This window comes from Scaptodrosophila lebanonensis, unplaced genomic scaffold (genome assembly GCF_003285725.1).
Source record: "Scaptodrosophila lebanonensis strain 11010-0011.00,11010-0021.00 unplaced genomic scaffold, SlebRS2 tig00001410-arrow-pilon, whole genome shotgun sequence".
Lineage (NCBI taxonomy): Eukaryota > Metazoa > Arthropoda > Insecta > Diptera > Drosophilidae > Scaptodrosophila > Scaptodrosophila lebanonensis.
Window position 1 is genome coordinate 4,650,598 of NW_022060738.1, and position 15,136 is coordinate 4,665,733.

General features: G+C 36.0%; 1 protein-coding gene across 9 annotated transcripts in view; it reads right to left on the bottom strand.

Annotated features, from left to right (window-relative positions):
- Nucleotides 1-15,136, bottom strand: part of LOC115630619 (restin homolog) — a 39,805-nt gene that overhangs the window by 21,804 nt on the left and 2,865 nt on the right. For 6 of the 9 annotated variants that reach the window (XM_030527247.1, XM_030527251.1, XM_030527246.1 and 3 more), the window contains exon 3: nt 1,526-1,588. The exons of 1 other annotated variant lie outside the window; for it this stretch is intronic. In XM_030527247.1, the coding sequence (XP_030383107.1) occupies nt 1,526-1,588 (63 nt within the window). Of the gene's footprint in view, nt 1-1,525; nt 1,589-10,370; nt 10,557-15,136 lie in introns of those variants that run through there. 2 more of the 9 variants (XM_030527252.1, XM_030527253.1) reach the window with 1 other exon arrangement.

Genomic DNA, 15,136 nt, shown 5'->3' on the forward strand with positions numbered 1-15,136 from the left:
CTTTCAGCTTGCCTATAAATAATCGCTGGGTGTGAGAGGGGAGGTTGGAAATCTGGTTGGAAGATGCTTACGTGACGAAACAATTTTCAAACTTCGCAACATGTTTTTCTGTTTTTGCAATACCTTCAAAACAAAACGTGTCCAGTTTGCCGGCGAATCAACTCTGAAGGCAGTGCCAAAAATCAGCCAAGTATATGCAATATATACCGGTAATACGATATGTATAAGAATTCCCCCACATTGGCGCCAAGTTCGCTTTTTTAAATTCCAATTAAAATTGAATAATATTGTACGAGTATGTGGAGAACGTGTTCAGCATTTTAAAGAGCTTCAAACAATAGGCATTCAAATTAAATACGAGTATAATTCAAAAATACAAGACCTCAGTCACATGTGTTCTTATTATTGTAGTTGTTGTTGCTGTTCATCGGCAGTTGATGAATAAGAAGGGCACCAATAATGACAGTTGAACGAACGTGCGACAATCCTTATGAAGCAAAAAATAATTAACTAGCCTTTTATTCTTTTTAATGAAAGCCATTTGCATTGACAAAATGCGTTCGCTTTAAACTTTTTAGTGGTCCCATAAATGATTAAAATGATAGCTAATTTAATGGACATTTTATTGTTGGGTGGAAGTCGTAAAGAGGCTACGTGTAAAAGAGCTGCCCATTGGACGTGTGATTGTGGGAAATGTTTTCATTTTGTGGCAGACATAACGGATTGATAATGGAACTGTTGCTGGCAGTAACCTCATCATTAGGTCTTCAGCGACATTTTGCGAGATAAAGAGAACCGTTAACATTGAGTTTTTTGGGTGACGGTCAGACTTCATTTATTAAATTAATCAAAATAGATAGCGCTGTCTGACATGAAGAATTGTGATTAAAGAAAATATTAAACATGCACTGGTCCTCTATCTAATAGCTTCCAAGATCAGATATTTTTTAACCAAAATAGCATAATATTAGGGCAAAATTGAACGAAAAACCAAATTGAAGAAGTGAGACAATTTATAAATAGAAACCAAATTAAAGAGCAGGAAGATTTCTTACTGGGACTTTTAATTTATTAAATAGAAAACTTTCTTAAAAGCCAGTGCAGCAATAATTAGTACACATTTCGCACTATGTTTATTTAGAATCTGGACAGAACCCATGTTTTAATTTGTTAAAATTTAGACCCCAACTATAAAGTCACTTCAAACAACTATGTATTTGTTTAAAATTATTTTTTGCGTACCCTTTAGGTACTGGATATGAAGAGTTGAGATGAACATTATTAACATTATTATCTGAATTAACATTATTAATAAGTATTAATAGGTATTTAATGTTTTTTAGCACACAGTTATAAGCAAGTCAAATCAAGTTCAGCAGCCCATTAACAAAAGTTCACACCTCGAATTAAAGCAGTTAACTGATTTAAGAATATCGTGAGTTTGTGGCCCACAAAAATGAAATGCATTAAGAAGCCAAGGGTTAAATAAAACATAAAATGCGAATAATTGAAACAAGATATTTACCTGCGTACGCCGAATTAATTGAACTCAGGTTGTCATCGCTTTCACGACTCATGCTGTTTGTATCTAAAAATAAAAGTCAAAAAGAAAATAACGGCAAACGAGCCGCGAAAAGAGGCGCATGAGCATAACGTAATAATAGCAATAGCATAAACAAATAAATAAATACAAATATTGAAAAAAGAAAGATGGCATGCTGACAGTAACAACAATAACAGCAACAACAAAGGCAACATTCAATTAAAGCTACTTACGCTGCACAATTGATAACAATAGTATGTAATAAGGTAATTAATTGTGAGTTGCACAAAATAGGAAATAAATGGCAAAGAAAAGGTTAACAAATGTACTATCTACAGCCAAGACAAATTTAGGCCACGGCAACGGCAACGGCCGGCAGCACTTCGTATCGGCCAGATGTTGGCAGTAGCGGCTGCCAAGCTGCCAAGATCGACCCACGAGCGGCTAATTGGTTAAGAAAGAAACGACGAGTCGGCAAAATATAAAAGCGGCCATGTGCAAATAGCAATTAGTTGGCCAAGTCATTTCCAACACATTCGCCTGTGTGTGTGTCTGAGTGTAGGCTGGGCAGTTGAACAAATTGCACAGTTACATAAACAATAACAACAAGCTCTTACAAATAGCAACAAATATGACACAGCAGCCGCCGCGCAATCGCTTGTTTATTTAAAAGCTATAGATACGCACAGAAGATATCGATAATCGGTCTATGTCATAACACCAAAAACATGTCCCAAATCGATCTATGTATCTATCATGAGCAATACGTCAATACTCAACACAAGTCTATGGCCCGAATAGCAACATGTTTTATAGGTAGAATGAAACCCGTCACACTGGCCAACACAATTTAATGGCCTATAAAAAAGAAAACCGCAAAGTATCTTTTATGAAACAACAAAACCATAGAGCGAAGCAGGCAAACACACCAACAAAAAATTGGCACAACAAATCTTAAAAATCTGCGCATCACTACAATGTCTTGACTTCTGACTTTTTGCCGGCATTCAAGTCTCATTGAGCCGGCTCAACAATAACAATTTGGCATATATAATGAGATAAACAATATACATATATATATTTGTTTATGAAATGCAGTAGTAATCGCTTAAGAGCAACTTGCTTTATGACTTAAAAGGCGAATAATTGTTGAAATAGCACAATTAAATAATACAATGTTATTAAAGCAAAAGTCAACAACGATAACAAACTAATAAAAATGTACGAATCTTTGCTCTTCTAAATAAATCAAATTTAGAGCAAACTTATCCGAAATGTGCCTCAAAAAATATAAATAAAGTTTTGCCCTTAACTACACCATCAATTACATTTCCTAAAAAGAAAAGTAAAAATGCTCAGATCTTTCTAGCCATGTCAATTACGAAAGGATACCGTAATGCAAATTAGTGCTGCATAACTCAATTCGCAATGTTGTCGATTAACGCCTATCGATTTCCGCATGAAGCGTCGAAACAAAAACAGCTGTTCTATAAGCTTCCAGACTTGGACCGCAACCAACTTCAAGGAGTTTGATCTGTTTTAAAAGTTCTTTCTACGAAAGCGGTTTTGTTATTGTAGTTCGCTCGGCTGAAGCCGATTTATGGGCGATTTATGATTCCCATTTAAATATCCAGAGGTATAAACAAACACAAAAAAGGGTGGTAAATAATGAAAAGTAATAAAATGTTCTCATTGTCCTACTTATTATCATAATTTCAAACAAATAAGTCTGTATATTTCTAAAACTTCTTGAAATGGCACAGTTAAAAAATACAAAAACTCTTATCTCCTGTTAAAGCAAAGGCCAACAACGATATCAAACTAATAAAAATGTACGAATCTAAATAAATCAACTGTAGACCTAATGTGCTCATGTTGCCTAAAAAGAATATAAATCAAATTTATAAGAAGCTCTAAAAAGATATACATACGTGTATAAATACTTTTAGTAAGAAAATGGTCTTTCGTATTTGTTGTAGATTTGTTACTTTTTCGAACATTTAGGACTCTGCTACATGTGACGAATTAAGAATTGGAGGTGTTTGTTCAACTATAATTGAGTCATTGATTAAATACCAAAATATATGCATACTTCGTCTTTTAGGAGGTAAAGTATGCTAGAAATATGATATTTATTTTATTTTAAATTTAATTTATGTTAAATAATTGTCCTCCTTAGGACAGATCTTAAATAAATAATAAAGATTTAAAAAAAATTAATGTTTTATAGAAATGAAATTATACACGATTCTCTATTTTCAGCAGCCTCTACTGTAACTTTTGATTGGCTTTGCCAATAATTTGAAGCAAAATTAAGCGTTTAAGAGAATAAACAAACGTGCAAGGCAACTCAATACTCGTACAACTTTTGATTTTTTACACTGATCTCTCAAGCATTAATAAATATTAAATACGCGCTGCGTGTGCCTCCCGCTGTCTGTCTAGTAGTTTCTTGCGAAAAGCAACTTAATTACCGAACGGCGTAAAATAAATGATAGAAATATGAAAAGAGCCTTCAAATTTGGCAAAACGTGATTAAGTCGAAGTTATTTGTGTGGCACGGGCAGTGGCAATAAATAAAATGTGTTTGAAAAAATGTTGAGCACAAATTATGCAACCTACACGCAATCTGGAAATCGAGCCGAAATACAAAAAATATCAAACAATATATTGGAGAGGTGGGCGGGCGGGCGGTCGTGCAGCCAATTGGCAAATGGGCATTATGGACATTAGTGTCATCATTAGGCGAGTGTTAAGGCTTCCCATTGTTTGAGTTTTGTCCACATCCGCTAAGCAGCGGTAAACAAACAGAATATTCCAGGCGGTAGCTGCGAGACGTACTCAACCGTAAGCGAGTGTTTATATACACATGTACATACATATATACTTGAGCCTACAACAATATGGGTATGCTAAATGGTTCTTTGAGTGTTGCGCACACCTCGAGCACCTCGACGTTTGCTGATAATTAAACAAAAAAAAAAAAAAAAAATAGACGAAGAGAGAGACGGAGCCAAGTGACATGTTAATTTATTTGACTTTTGCTTAGAACGAAATCACATACGAAATAATTAAAAGCACTCGAGTGTGTGGCTTCGCACAATGGAGGTAAGCAGCAGCAACAACAACAACAACCACAACAACACAAGACACAAAAAAGCGGCAACTTTTTTTTTGCTTAATCGTTTAGCGTTAAGCGTTGTGAATAAACTTTGTGAGCCGAGACGCGCAACTTGCCAAGGTTCAAGTGCACTTTTCTAAAAGCTGGAGCATGAGTACCGAGTCTGCCTTGTGGAATAATGAGGGGAACACGCAGAAGAGTTGACAATAGATTGGGAATATTTCAAATAACAAATTATGCAATCAAGTTTCCTATTACCGTGAAGCTGCAAATACAAGTGGCTTTCAATTTGACGAGCAAGTATTCTATTCGTTTCAAAAACTCAAATTTACGAATAGAAAAATATGCAAGTAATGCCATCAATGACTGCTAAATACTTAATAGTGAACGAAAATAACTTTTAATATATATTCTGAGAGTTTTAACTTAAATCATTTATTTTGGCAGAACAAGCACTTTTCCAACGCAGAAATATGATAATTACAGAATCTTTCATTATTAGTTTGGTATTCTTAATTCTTTCTAATGCACATTTAAATAAACTTCTTATCAGGCGAGAGTTTGGAGATACGCTACTTTAGCATTTAGTATTCAATTTTACAAGTGTATTATGAAGTTATGTAAAAGCGAAATGTTCTACTCAGACATATTCGTACACATTTTAGATTTAATTTTGTATGCAAAACGTTTGATTGTATGACCATGAAATTGGTTTTAGCAACGCATAAAAAATACATAGATAATAAAATTTAAACTCACACAGCATAAGTTTTTCGACCTGTTGCCTAGCCCCAGAATAAAGCATTTGAAATCGAAAATATAACAAAACTAATACTATAATTTACCAATCACTGCTTCTCTTTAAAACCATAATAAAGGTGCTTTTTTAAGATAGAAATAACATACAATTATGTACTCGTATATAGTGCGAATTGTGATATAAGTAGTTAGATATATAATTTCCTGTTCCCTTTTGCAAAAACGTACAAACACATTGTTCAAGTTCCTTTTCATTTTACGTTCTTAGCAGAAACCAGGAACAAAACGAATTGTGTAGAAGCGTTTATTGAAAGCAAGGTTGGGTGGTCCGATCTATCATGGCAGCAGCCCCATGGACTACTCGTATACCATTAAGCAGCTTAATACCAGCCAGACAATAGCCATTTCATTCATTAGAACAAGACGCTTTACAAAAGCGCAATCATTAATGAGTTTGTTTACACCGAAGAAAGATGGGGATTGGTGCAAAGAACTGGCAACAAAAAGAAAGCGATACGGAGATGAACAAATTGGCAATAAAAGTGATGATCATTTTTGTTTTTGTTGTGTATTCTGCCGTTTATGGAATGGACACAAACGGAAGAACAACTCATTGGCCAGCAAGTGGAAACTTAATGTTATGTTTATGAACATGATGGAAACTAACCGACTGGTTGAAAAGGTCCGTGCCGAACCCAAACAAAAGCAAAACTACTGTAAAAGACTTGCCAACACCACATGGCCGGGTCATAAAATTTAATTAGCCAAATGAGGCAACATGGCCGGGTTGAAAAACAAAACCGTAATTAAATCACAAGTGAACAGAAAACGAACAACAGCAGCAACAAAAAAAAGTAAAAGGTGCCGGCGGAAAGCAGCGCAGAAAAAAGCCAACCATTATTTCGGGGCGTGTAAAATGTAATTAGCCATAGGCGGCAATTTACCATAATATGCAAAGCAATTAAGCAATATTATCTATTATACATGCATCAAATGTGCATCAACCTAAGGTGCGTATGCGCAATGTAAATTACTCATACGCCACCTACGCCAATTCCCACTAGGTGTGCGTGTGAAATGTGTCTATGTGTGTGTGTGTGTGTGTGTGTGTGTTCTAGAACAAATACACAAAGCTGAGCTCATCTCCCAGCACAATTGAGAGTTGTGCTTAAAATGGCCACAAACAAATAATAGCAAAAATGTAAATAAACCCGATACGATGGACGGCACAACACGATTTTAGTTTTCAAGCTGTCAAATAAAATATCACACACACACCCTCATACTCGTAATATGTACATAGATATAGAATGGCTGCCATAGTATGACGCCAGTGTGCTATTATTAATAAAAAAGCTGTTGAAAGCGTCTAAATAGATGTAAAGAATATCTACAACTGAGCTCTAATTCAATTGAGAACAAGAAAAGCTGCTAGTTCTAGTGTCGAGAGATTTTTTAAAGGTGCTCTATACTCAACTAAAAAAATTAGGTTGATAAGAAGTTTTATTATATTGTTATTATACTTTCTAAGATTCTTGCATTTATACAAATGGAGGAATTTTCATGTGTAGAGCTAGTGTTGAACGTACCCTTTGAGCTTAGGAATGGGGCTATAAGAACACTATAAACACTATGTTTTTGTGGTCTCCCAACGTCTTTTTGTATTTTGTCTATGGTAATTAAATAATAATATTTAAATAAAATGGGTTATACATTTTTAAAATGCACGTTATTTATTTCCAAAGAAGCAGCAAATAATTTTTAAAGATTTGTTTCAGAACTGATCTGCTTTCTAGACCTTAGTTTCTTGATCTTAGTTTAAATATAAAACGGCTTTTGTTATAATTTTTGTAAGCAATCAATAATTTTCTTAGTTAATCTCACTTTAACAATAAACCCGTTTGCAAATCAAAATATATGGACTGTAAATTCATATTCAACAAACTAGTTTAATTTTTAAAAATATGCTTTTGGACTGAAGATTTGTGAGATTAAACTAGTTTAGGGCCTAATTGCCATATTTGATGAACTCCAAAATTCAAAATTTGCCCGCAATTCAATCCAATAATATAAGCTTAAGTGCCATGTAGCTATAGCTAGCATAGTTTACTTAATCTATTTTGTCACGTTAACGTGGAAATTGTTATTAACTCTTTCTTACGGATATGGTTGTACGGAAGTCACAAATGAATCGAAACTTTTACAGAAACTGCAAAACAAAGAATAAGTTTTCTTGCGAAAACAAAATATCTTCGTATGCAACAAAATCTCTGAAGCCCTGTTTCTATACTGTACTATCAAGTGTCTTACCAGAAAGTTTATTTATTTGGCATTTGGTCAGATATTTGCGATGAATAAGGGATGCAAAATAATTTGGCTCATCAACAACTTTCTGAAAACTATGCAATTAAATTCCAATGTTTTTGTAAGCACACATTTTTATATAGCTTTTTGATATATTGATCTGGCATAGTCATAGGACATCAGGACATACTATACTCTAGCGTTAATAAGCGCGTTTAATCGCGATAGCTGAAAAGTGTTCTGGGAGGAGTAGTGATTGAAACAGATAGACGCCTATCGCGATTTCAATTCGTATTATCATATCTATCTGGAACAGACTGATCCCAGCTATAATTGTGTAAGAGAGTGGACTGCTACCAAAAATGTTTGAACCGAATCTGAAAGTGTTGTCATGCAATGCTGGGCGTCTATTACAAGTAAGATAATAATCTTTAGGTCGGAACTAAGCTGAGGAATGTGCGCATGCGCAGGCTCTTCGGCTTTGCGTTCGTGCGCCGTTTTTATTTGTTTGTGTTTTGTTTTTGTTATGCGTTACATATAAGGGGCAAAAACATTTCCGCCCACAGCTTGATACAGGTGGCATTTTTAATAAATAATAATAATGTTGTTGCCACTATACGAGTATGTCTGTATTGTATAACAGAATTCAGTTGTGTAAGCAACGATGTCATCATTTCACCTACAAATGAATTACCCATACTTTTAAGTTCTAAGATTCACAGATATTTTGCGACGCAGTTAAAATGGAGATAGGTCCTATACGAATTTGAGGCAACAGCTATCGTTAGATGCGCGCTATTTTCAAGTTTTTCGCTTTATGTTCTTTTTTGATGAGCAAACGCCAAGATATGTGGAGCAGCAAGTGCGTTAATGTGCGTAGTCGCTGGGATTTTCAATAACGTGTTCAAATTCTCAACTTCAAGCTGGCAATGCTCGACGAAATGTATAAAAACCATAATGCCAACAGGCTCATTATCAGTTGTAGTTGACAGCAATAGCAACACCAACAAATGTGCTGATAAAATGCCATTGAAAAAAACAAAATTCTGCCTTCTATATATACATACATACTCGTATATAAGTAGGTGACAGTGCTTAGAGCAGCGCGTTAACCTTACTTATGGGCAGATGAACAGAAAAAAAGAAAGCAGCAACAAAACAACAACTATAGAAAGTTGGCTGTGGAGTGTGAAGCGGCTTGCAATTTGCATAAAATATTAGCAAGTAAAACGATTTGGCTTTAAGACGTCATTACGCATGCCAAATGGCAAAAAGCATGTAGCAAAGCTAACAGTTTTTTCTCCCCCTGCACACTTGACAACAAAACAATTTTTATTTGTATTTTTTTTTTTTTGGCCGTGTGTATGCAAATATTGGCAATGTTTGCTTTTTGTTGTATAAGTAGAGCTGCCGATAAGCATATTGTGTGAAAGTCTCAGAGCAGACAGTTTTATAATTTGTTCAATATACTCGTACACCGTTTTTCCTCTCAATTGGCTGGGTTTTGTGATGATCGAAGCAGCGACGAGCTGCGGCAATAACGCAATAAAGTATTTATACTTAATTAGTGGTTAACCGCGAATTACAATTGCCTCGCATTGTTGTTGTTGCTGAGCTTTTACCTGAGATGCGTCGGGGATTCGCACAACAACTTTGTTGTAGTTTTAAATTTAAGTTTATTAGCGTTTTAAGGTTAAGTTTGTGGCCAAAACGCTCGCACGTACATACATGTGTATGTATTTGCGTGCAACACGGCATCTTCAATGTTTCTAACTTAGGGGTTGGCCAATGCCCTTCCTAAGCAGTCATCATAAAAAATTGGGCCTAGCCTTTTGGCGAACCCAAAGAAGGAAAAACAATTCTATGCGCCAACATTTGTAATCTGTGGCATTAAGATAACGATATTTATGTTTAGCAAAAATATGTAAGGAGATAACAACAAGTGGAGCCTATATCTTATCGCCAATGCTATAAACTAATTAATATTAAATAACCAAAACGTTGGCATCGCTAGGTGTGGAGGCTAAGACAAAAGGTTTTTTAAACTTATTTATGAGGCGCAGCGAATACTTTCTCAACTTGGAAATAACGTTTTAAAATCACGAAACACTGCGATTTCTGAAATAACGCAACAAAAGAACTAAAAGTCAAGGTCGCTGGCAATAAAAATCTGCGGGCAGTTTCTGAGCTGCGGGTGGGAAAATTAGCTCCTATTGTTACTAGTAACTAGAAGCTGGCAAGAAAAAACACGCTATCAAGCAATCTTGCAAATATTATATCGAAACCGGCGACGACGGCAACACAACAGACAGTAGCAGTCAATAACAAAAATAAAGATACAATCGGCAGACAGTCGTGTGTTTTGTTGCTTATATTATTCTTATAACTTGTAACAAATAAACGCGTTTGCAAAATCACAACAATTTACACTCACACACACACACACACATTTGCACATTTGGACAACCTGCAAGCCCTTCTGCCTTTCTGGGGCAATACCGAGGACACCGACAAAGCCAACGATAATGATAACAACAACCATAGCAACAACAACAACAACTCAATCAGAGTGCCTCTGGGCACAACTTTTACTTTTTGTCCACCAAATAAATACTTTGAAATTGTCACGCTTGTAAACTTCACCTTTTCGATTTGTAACAATTGAATTAGATGCGGCTTAGTTGCAGACCAAGATTGTATAAATTTGTAGTATCGCTCACTATATGTACGCCGTGTATATATAGCCAGTATATGAATTTAGTAGTTGATGCCAAAGGCAACTCTTGCCATTAGTTTGTGCCGTTAAGCGCGTTAGCACGTCCGTCTCGCGAAAAGTCGTTGAAGTTACTAAAGTTGTTAAAAACACGCGCGAGCGACTGAAGACGCGCAGCAATTGTCGCGAGCTTTGCCATTCGATGAGAGAGCCATAGAAAGAGAGCAAGAGAGCGCTAAAAGCTTGAGCTTTGTTGGCCAGTGTAACTACAACAGTGTCGGTGTGCGTGCATGCATGTGTGCGTGTGTGTGTGAGGCAATGCGCTTCGCTTGTTGTTTTTATTGAATAAACGACGACATGCAAAGCAGTAAAAAAAAAACCCATCATTTTTATTTCTACACGAACGCCTAGTTTAATATTTTTGCAAACATTACCAACCGTAGATAATCCGCAGGCGTTGCCACATCGAACAGCGTCTGTTAATATTTTTAACAGTGATCCCGTTTCTTGCAAAAGTTTTTCAAAACCGACACATTGGAGTGCGTAAAACAATTGATGCTGTCTATTGAGGGTGTTTGGGATTTGTCAGAACTCGAAATGCGTTCTGTTTCCAGCACTAGTCGCACGTCATGATCTTTCACTGAATAATGGCCAGAATAATCGAAAATGAGATGCGATGCAAATAAATGAAATATTTATTATTCTATTTATAAAGTTTTTCAATGATTATGAAGAGGTTAATCGAAAAGCTACAATCGCAATATATAAAGATTTTGATAGTCCTTACATGCATTATTAAATGGGGGATTTCAATAAGAACAGCGACGGAAATTTAGAATTTTTAGTATTGAACATTCCTGGTTAATCCAAGAAGTCTCTACTCAAAAACTCTGATATATAGAGGAATTATTGGTAAGCTTCATACGCTTTCCTTTTCAAATGCCAATTCTTGTTCTTTTAATCACTAACTACTTGTATATTAAAAATCTTGGATGTAGGTGATATAAATTAGAAATATAGCCAGATGAATGCAGCTTTTATGTTTATTTCAGTAGAATATCTCGGAATATATACGCGGTTATACTAAATAGCTGTAAGAGGAATTTATTTTCCAAGCTTAAATGCTTAGATAGAAAGCAATTTAAAATTAAATTATTAAAAATTATTATACCATTAATTAAATATGGTTGCTCTATCTCTTTGGAATACATTTGAATTATTTTCCCATTCTTATCTCTAAATCAAATGCGAAGTTTATGCCACAATTAACAACAAGCTATTGGAAACCTGTGTATCTTCTACGATTCATTCATAAAAGCATATTCCGTAGTCAGGCTGATCTCGAAGGTAGCGCAATACCCAGATGTCCACACCCAACACTCAGGAGAGTTCAGCGATGCTATCTTACATTTGAAACAAATGAGCTTTCGGTTTTATAGCACATACGTTGCCATTATAAAGCCCATATTCTGAACATTGGCTTATGGCTTGTTTCCGATCAGAATCAATAAAATGACATAAGCTTGTTCACGATGGGCGACGATGAGCTGATCGGCTAGAAGCAAAGCAAAACAAAACGCTGGGCCCGCTTGAGAAAGCGCCGAATGGCGATAATGGAAGCATTGGGCGTCATCATCTGCCGGTAAGAACACGGCTCTGTGTATGTGTGTGGTCGCTTGCCGGTGAGCACAGCCGGCGGCATCAACTGCGCAGTGCAAAATTGACAAAAATATGTACTATATACTATGTATGTACTAGGTATGTACATACCTACAAGTATATAGATACATTCGTGCGAGTATCTGTGCAAATTCTAAATAACAAATTCTGTGCCATTTTGTACACACACTCCCGTACACCCGTACACAACAACAACACACAAATTCAATTATGAGCAGAGCGCTACATTTCATAGATCTAAAATAAATGATGTGTGCCACCGCCGGGTGGTTGCTGGCTCTGTTTGACATTGAGATAAATAATGGCAGGTACACATCAGAGCTATATACTCGATACATATGCATGCAAGTGATTCACGTCTTAACCCATTCGGAACAGAGTCTCGCAAACCTTTTTTGGGGTTATCTCCACGTTCAATGCTGCTTTAAAAGCCACCATGACCGGGCTGTGGCTTAGGCCCTTACTGGCTGTATTCGCCAATAAACCTAGTTAGCTGGATAAGAGTTTCTCATATTTTTGGATTCTTTGACTTGAACTTTAAATTTACCAAACACGAAAAGAAGGTCGAACTGAGCTTACACTTTAAAATATTGGAATCAGATTTACAGTTCTTGGTATTCTATAAATACTATATATGTAAATACTTTTTATTTTCAACTAGCATCTAGCTCCTATACTTTCTGAGTCGCCAGCGTTCATACAAAAAGAGAGGGCTGCATTGATCCGTCTTTTCTCGGTACTACTGTCTACATAGATATATCACCCTGAAATTGCACGGGTGTTTCGAAAGGGACACACCTTTTTATTTTTAAGTTGCTGACAGCTGTTTCCATTCTCTTTTTTTCATTGCCGTTTATGGCCTTGTGTTATGGGAACATCTTAATGTGAATTTTTCCATTTTTACAATATCCGAAATTATTCAATAAAGAAGTTGGCAAATTTTGGTAATAGGAATATTTTAGCAGCCGAAACTTTTAGATAAAATAGCAGAAAATATTAAAAGAGGATCAAGAAAGCATGCACAGATGATGAACACGTCAAACAAATTAAGGAAATGCTCCAAAATCATCTAAGTTAAGTTAAGTTAAGTTAAGTTATCGGTGAGGTTGACTCCTCTGCCCTCTTAGGTCGCCTTAATTTTTCAGTTCCTTGTAGACCAACAAGGAATTATTTGCCGTTCATATTGGCTAGATGCACAACCGATTACGCTTTGCACAATCGTTTTCGGGTCATTTGCAGTAATTATAATGATCTTTCACACTTACTTTCGACAGAACTCTCTCTCTGTTCGGTAAAGATTATTCTTTATAATTATCTTCGGGAAAATCTCTGACCACTTCTGCTGTGAGTCGGGGCATAGCTAGCCGGACTGGCATTTAAATTTTCCCCCACCGGGTTGGAGATTTACCTCTTTACCTCTTTCTCTTTCTCTGTCTTTGTATCTCTCTTTCCCTCTTATTTTTTCTTTTTCCTCTTCCTCTTTCTACACCTTACTTTTTCTAATTAGTTCTTAAGTAGAATTAATTCTTCTCTTCTACTTGCTATTTGTTTAGTTTGTTAGGTCTATAATGTCTCTGACCACATTTGGCTGTGAATCGGGGCATAGCTGGCCAACTGGCAAATAAAATTCCCCCAACGTGTCGGAGGCATTAATAGACGTCATTGTATAGCTCTCCCTTAGGCTTTCTTATCTTTTAAGTTTAACTTATAATGTAATACTATAAATATTTTTATTTTACTTTCTAATATTACCAATTATTTATTGACAGTAAATTTGTTGATTTTTATAAATAAATAAATAAATAAACACAATTTAAAGAAAAGTTGTGCGACCATTTTTCCAAAAACAAGACGCATATCGATCGACATTCATAGCATTCATCAGATTTAGCTCCGTAGACTTCTAACTATATAATTATTTGAGAAGACCAGTCCGGGGATACAGCTAGACACCATTGAGGTTAAATCAGAAAAATCTAGACAAGAATTTTTCGGACTACTTCGAGAATTGAATAAAGCGTCGAAAAACGTATAAATTCAACCCTTAGTTAAAACAAATGTTTTTAAATCCTATTCGCGCAAAGTATGTAACAGGGAAAGAAGAAGAAAGCATGACTAGAAAAATCGATCCAGTCCGTTTGTCTGGATGACCGCCCGGATCGACTGTATTGTGGAAACGGCTTGGTATGTAGACTCTCTTTATCCCCAAGCAACACGAGTTTATTTTAATATTTATTTAAGGCGGGGGTTCGCTCTTCTTATTCTTTTTGCTTCTGCTACGGGTGGACGTATTGTCCCAGCAGCACCGATGGGGTTAACACAAAGCTTACGAATTAGAAATAAGACACTGTAATGCCGGCTCGTCAGACTTTCTAGAACCTGCGGTTGCAGTGACTGTCAATTAGATGTGGCGTTGTAATGGAACACCCATCAAGACGATATAGGTCCGATATGGGGCAGTGGGTTGTTCAATTACGTGCTTGAAATGTGTCAACGAGCCGACCCAGTAACCGTACGAGTAGGCCATCTGGCCGAGCGTGTTTGCAAAATAAAAGGAGTAAAATAAAGTATTAAAAAATGTACAGCCTCCTCCACACGGCTTAATTAAATGGTAGCCGCATTATTTAATTGGCCATAATTTATCTTTCAAAACTGTAGTTTTTTTTCGTTTGATCTGTTGTTGTATTTGTTTGTTTTTGGACCTCATAATTACACATGTTGCATGCGTGGGCAGCAATTGTTGTCAGGCAGTCAGTTTAAAGAGGTATTTATGCCCATTGTGTTTATCTTTTTGTTTGCTGTTGTTGTTGGTTTGTTTGCCTAACGTTGGCGTTCGTTAATGGGCAAATGAGTCTATTATTAAGCATTTGTTTACAAATAAACATTTAAAGTGCCAATTACTGTTGGTCAGCTTTTCAATTTCGATTTGAATGCCTACTTGACGACGCAGCGTCTGCTGCTTTGATTTGCATGTCACATTGTGATGATTGGCGGATCAGATAAACAAAAACAACTG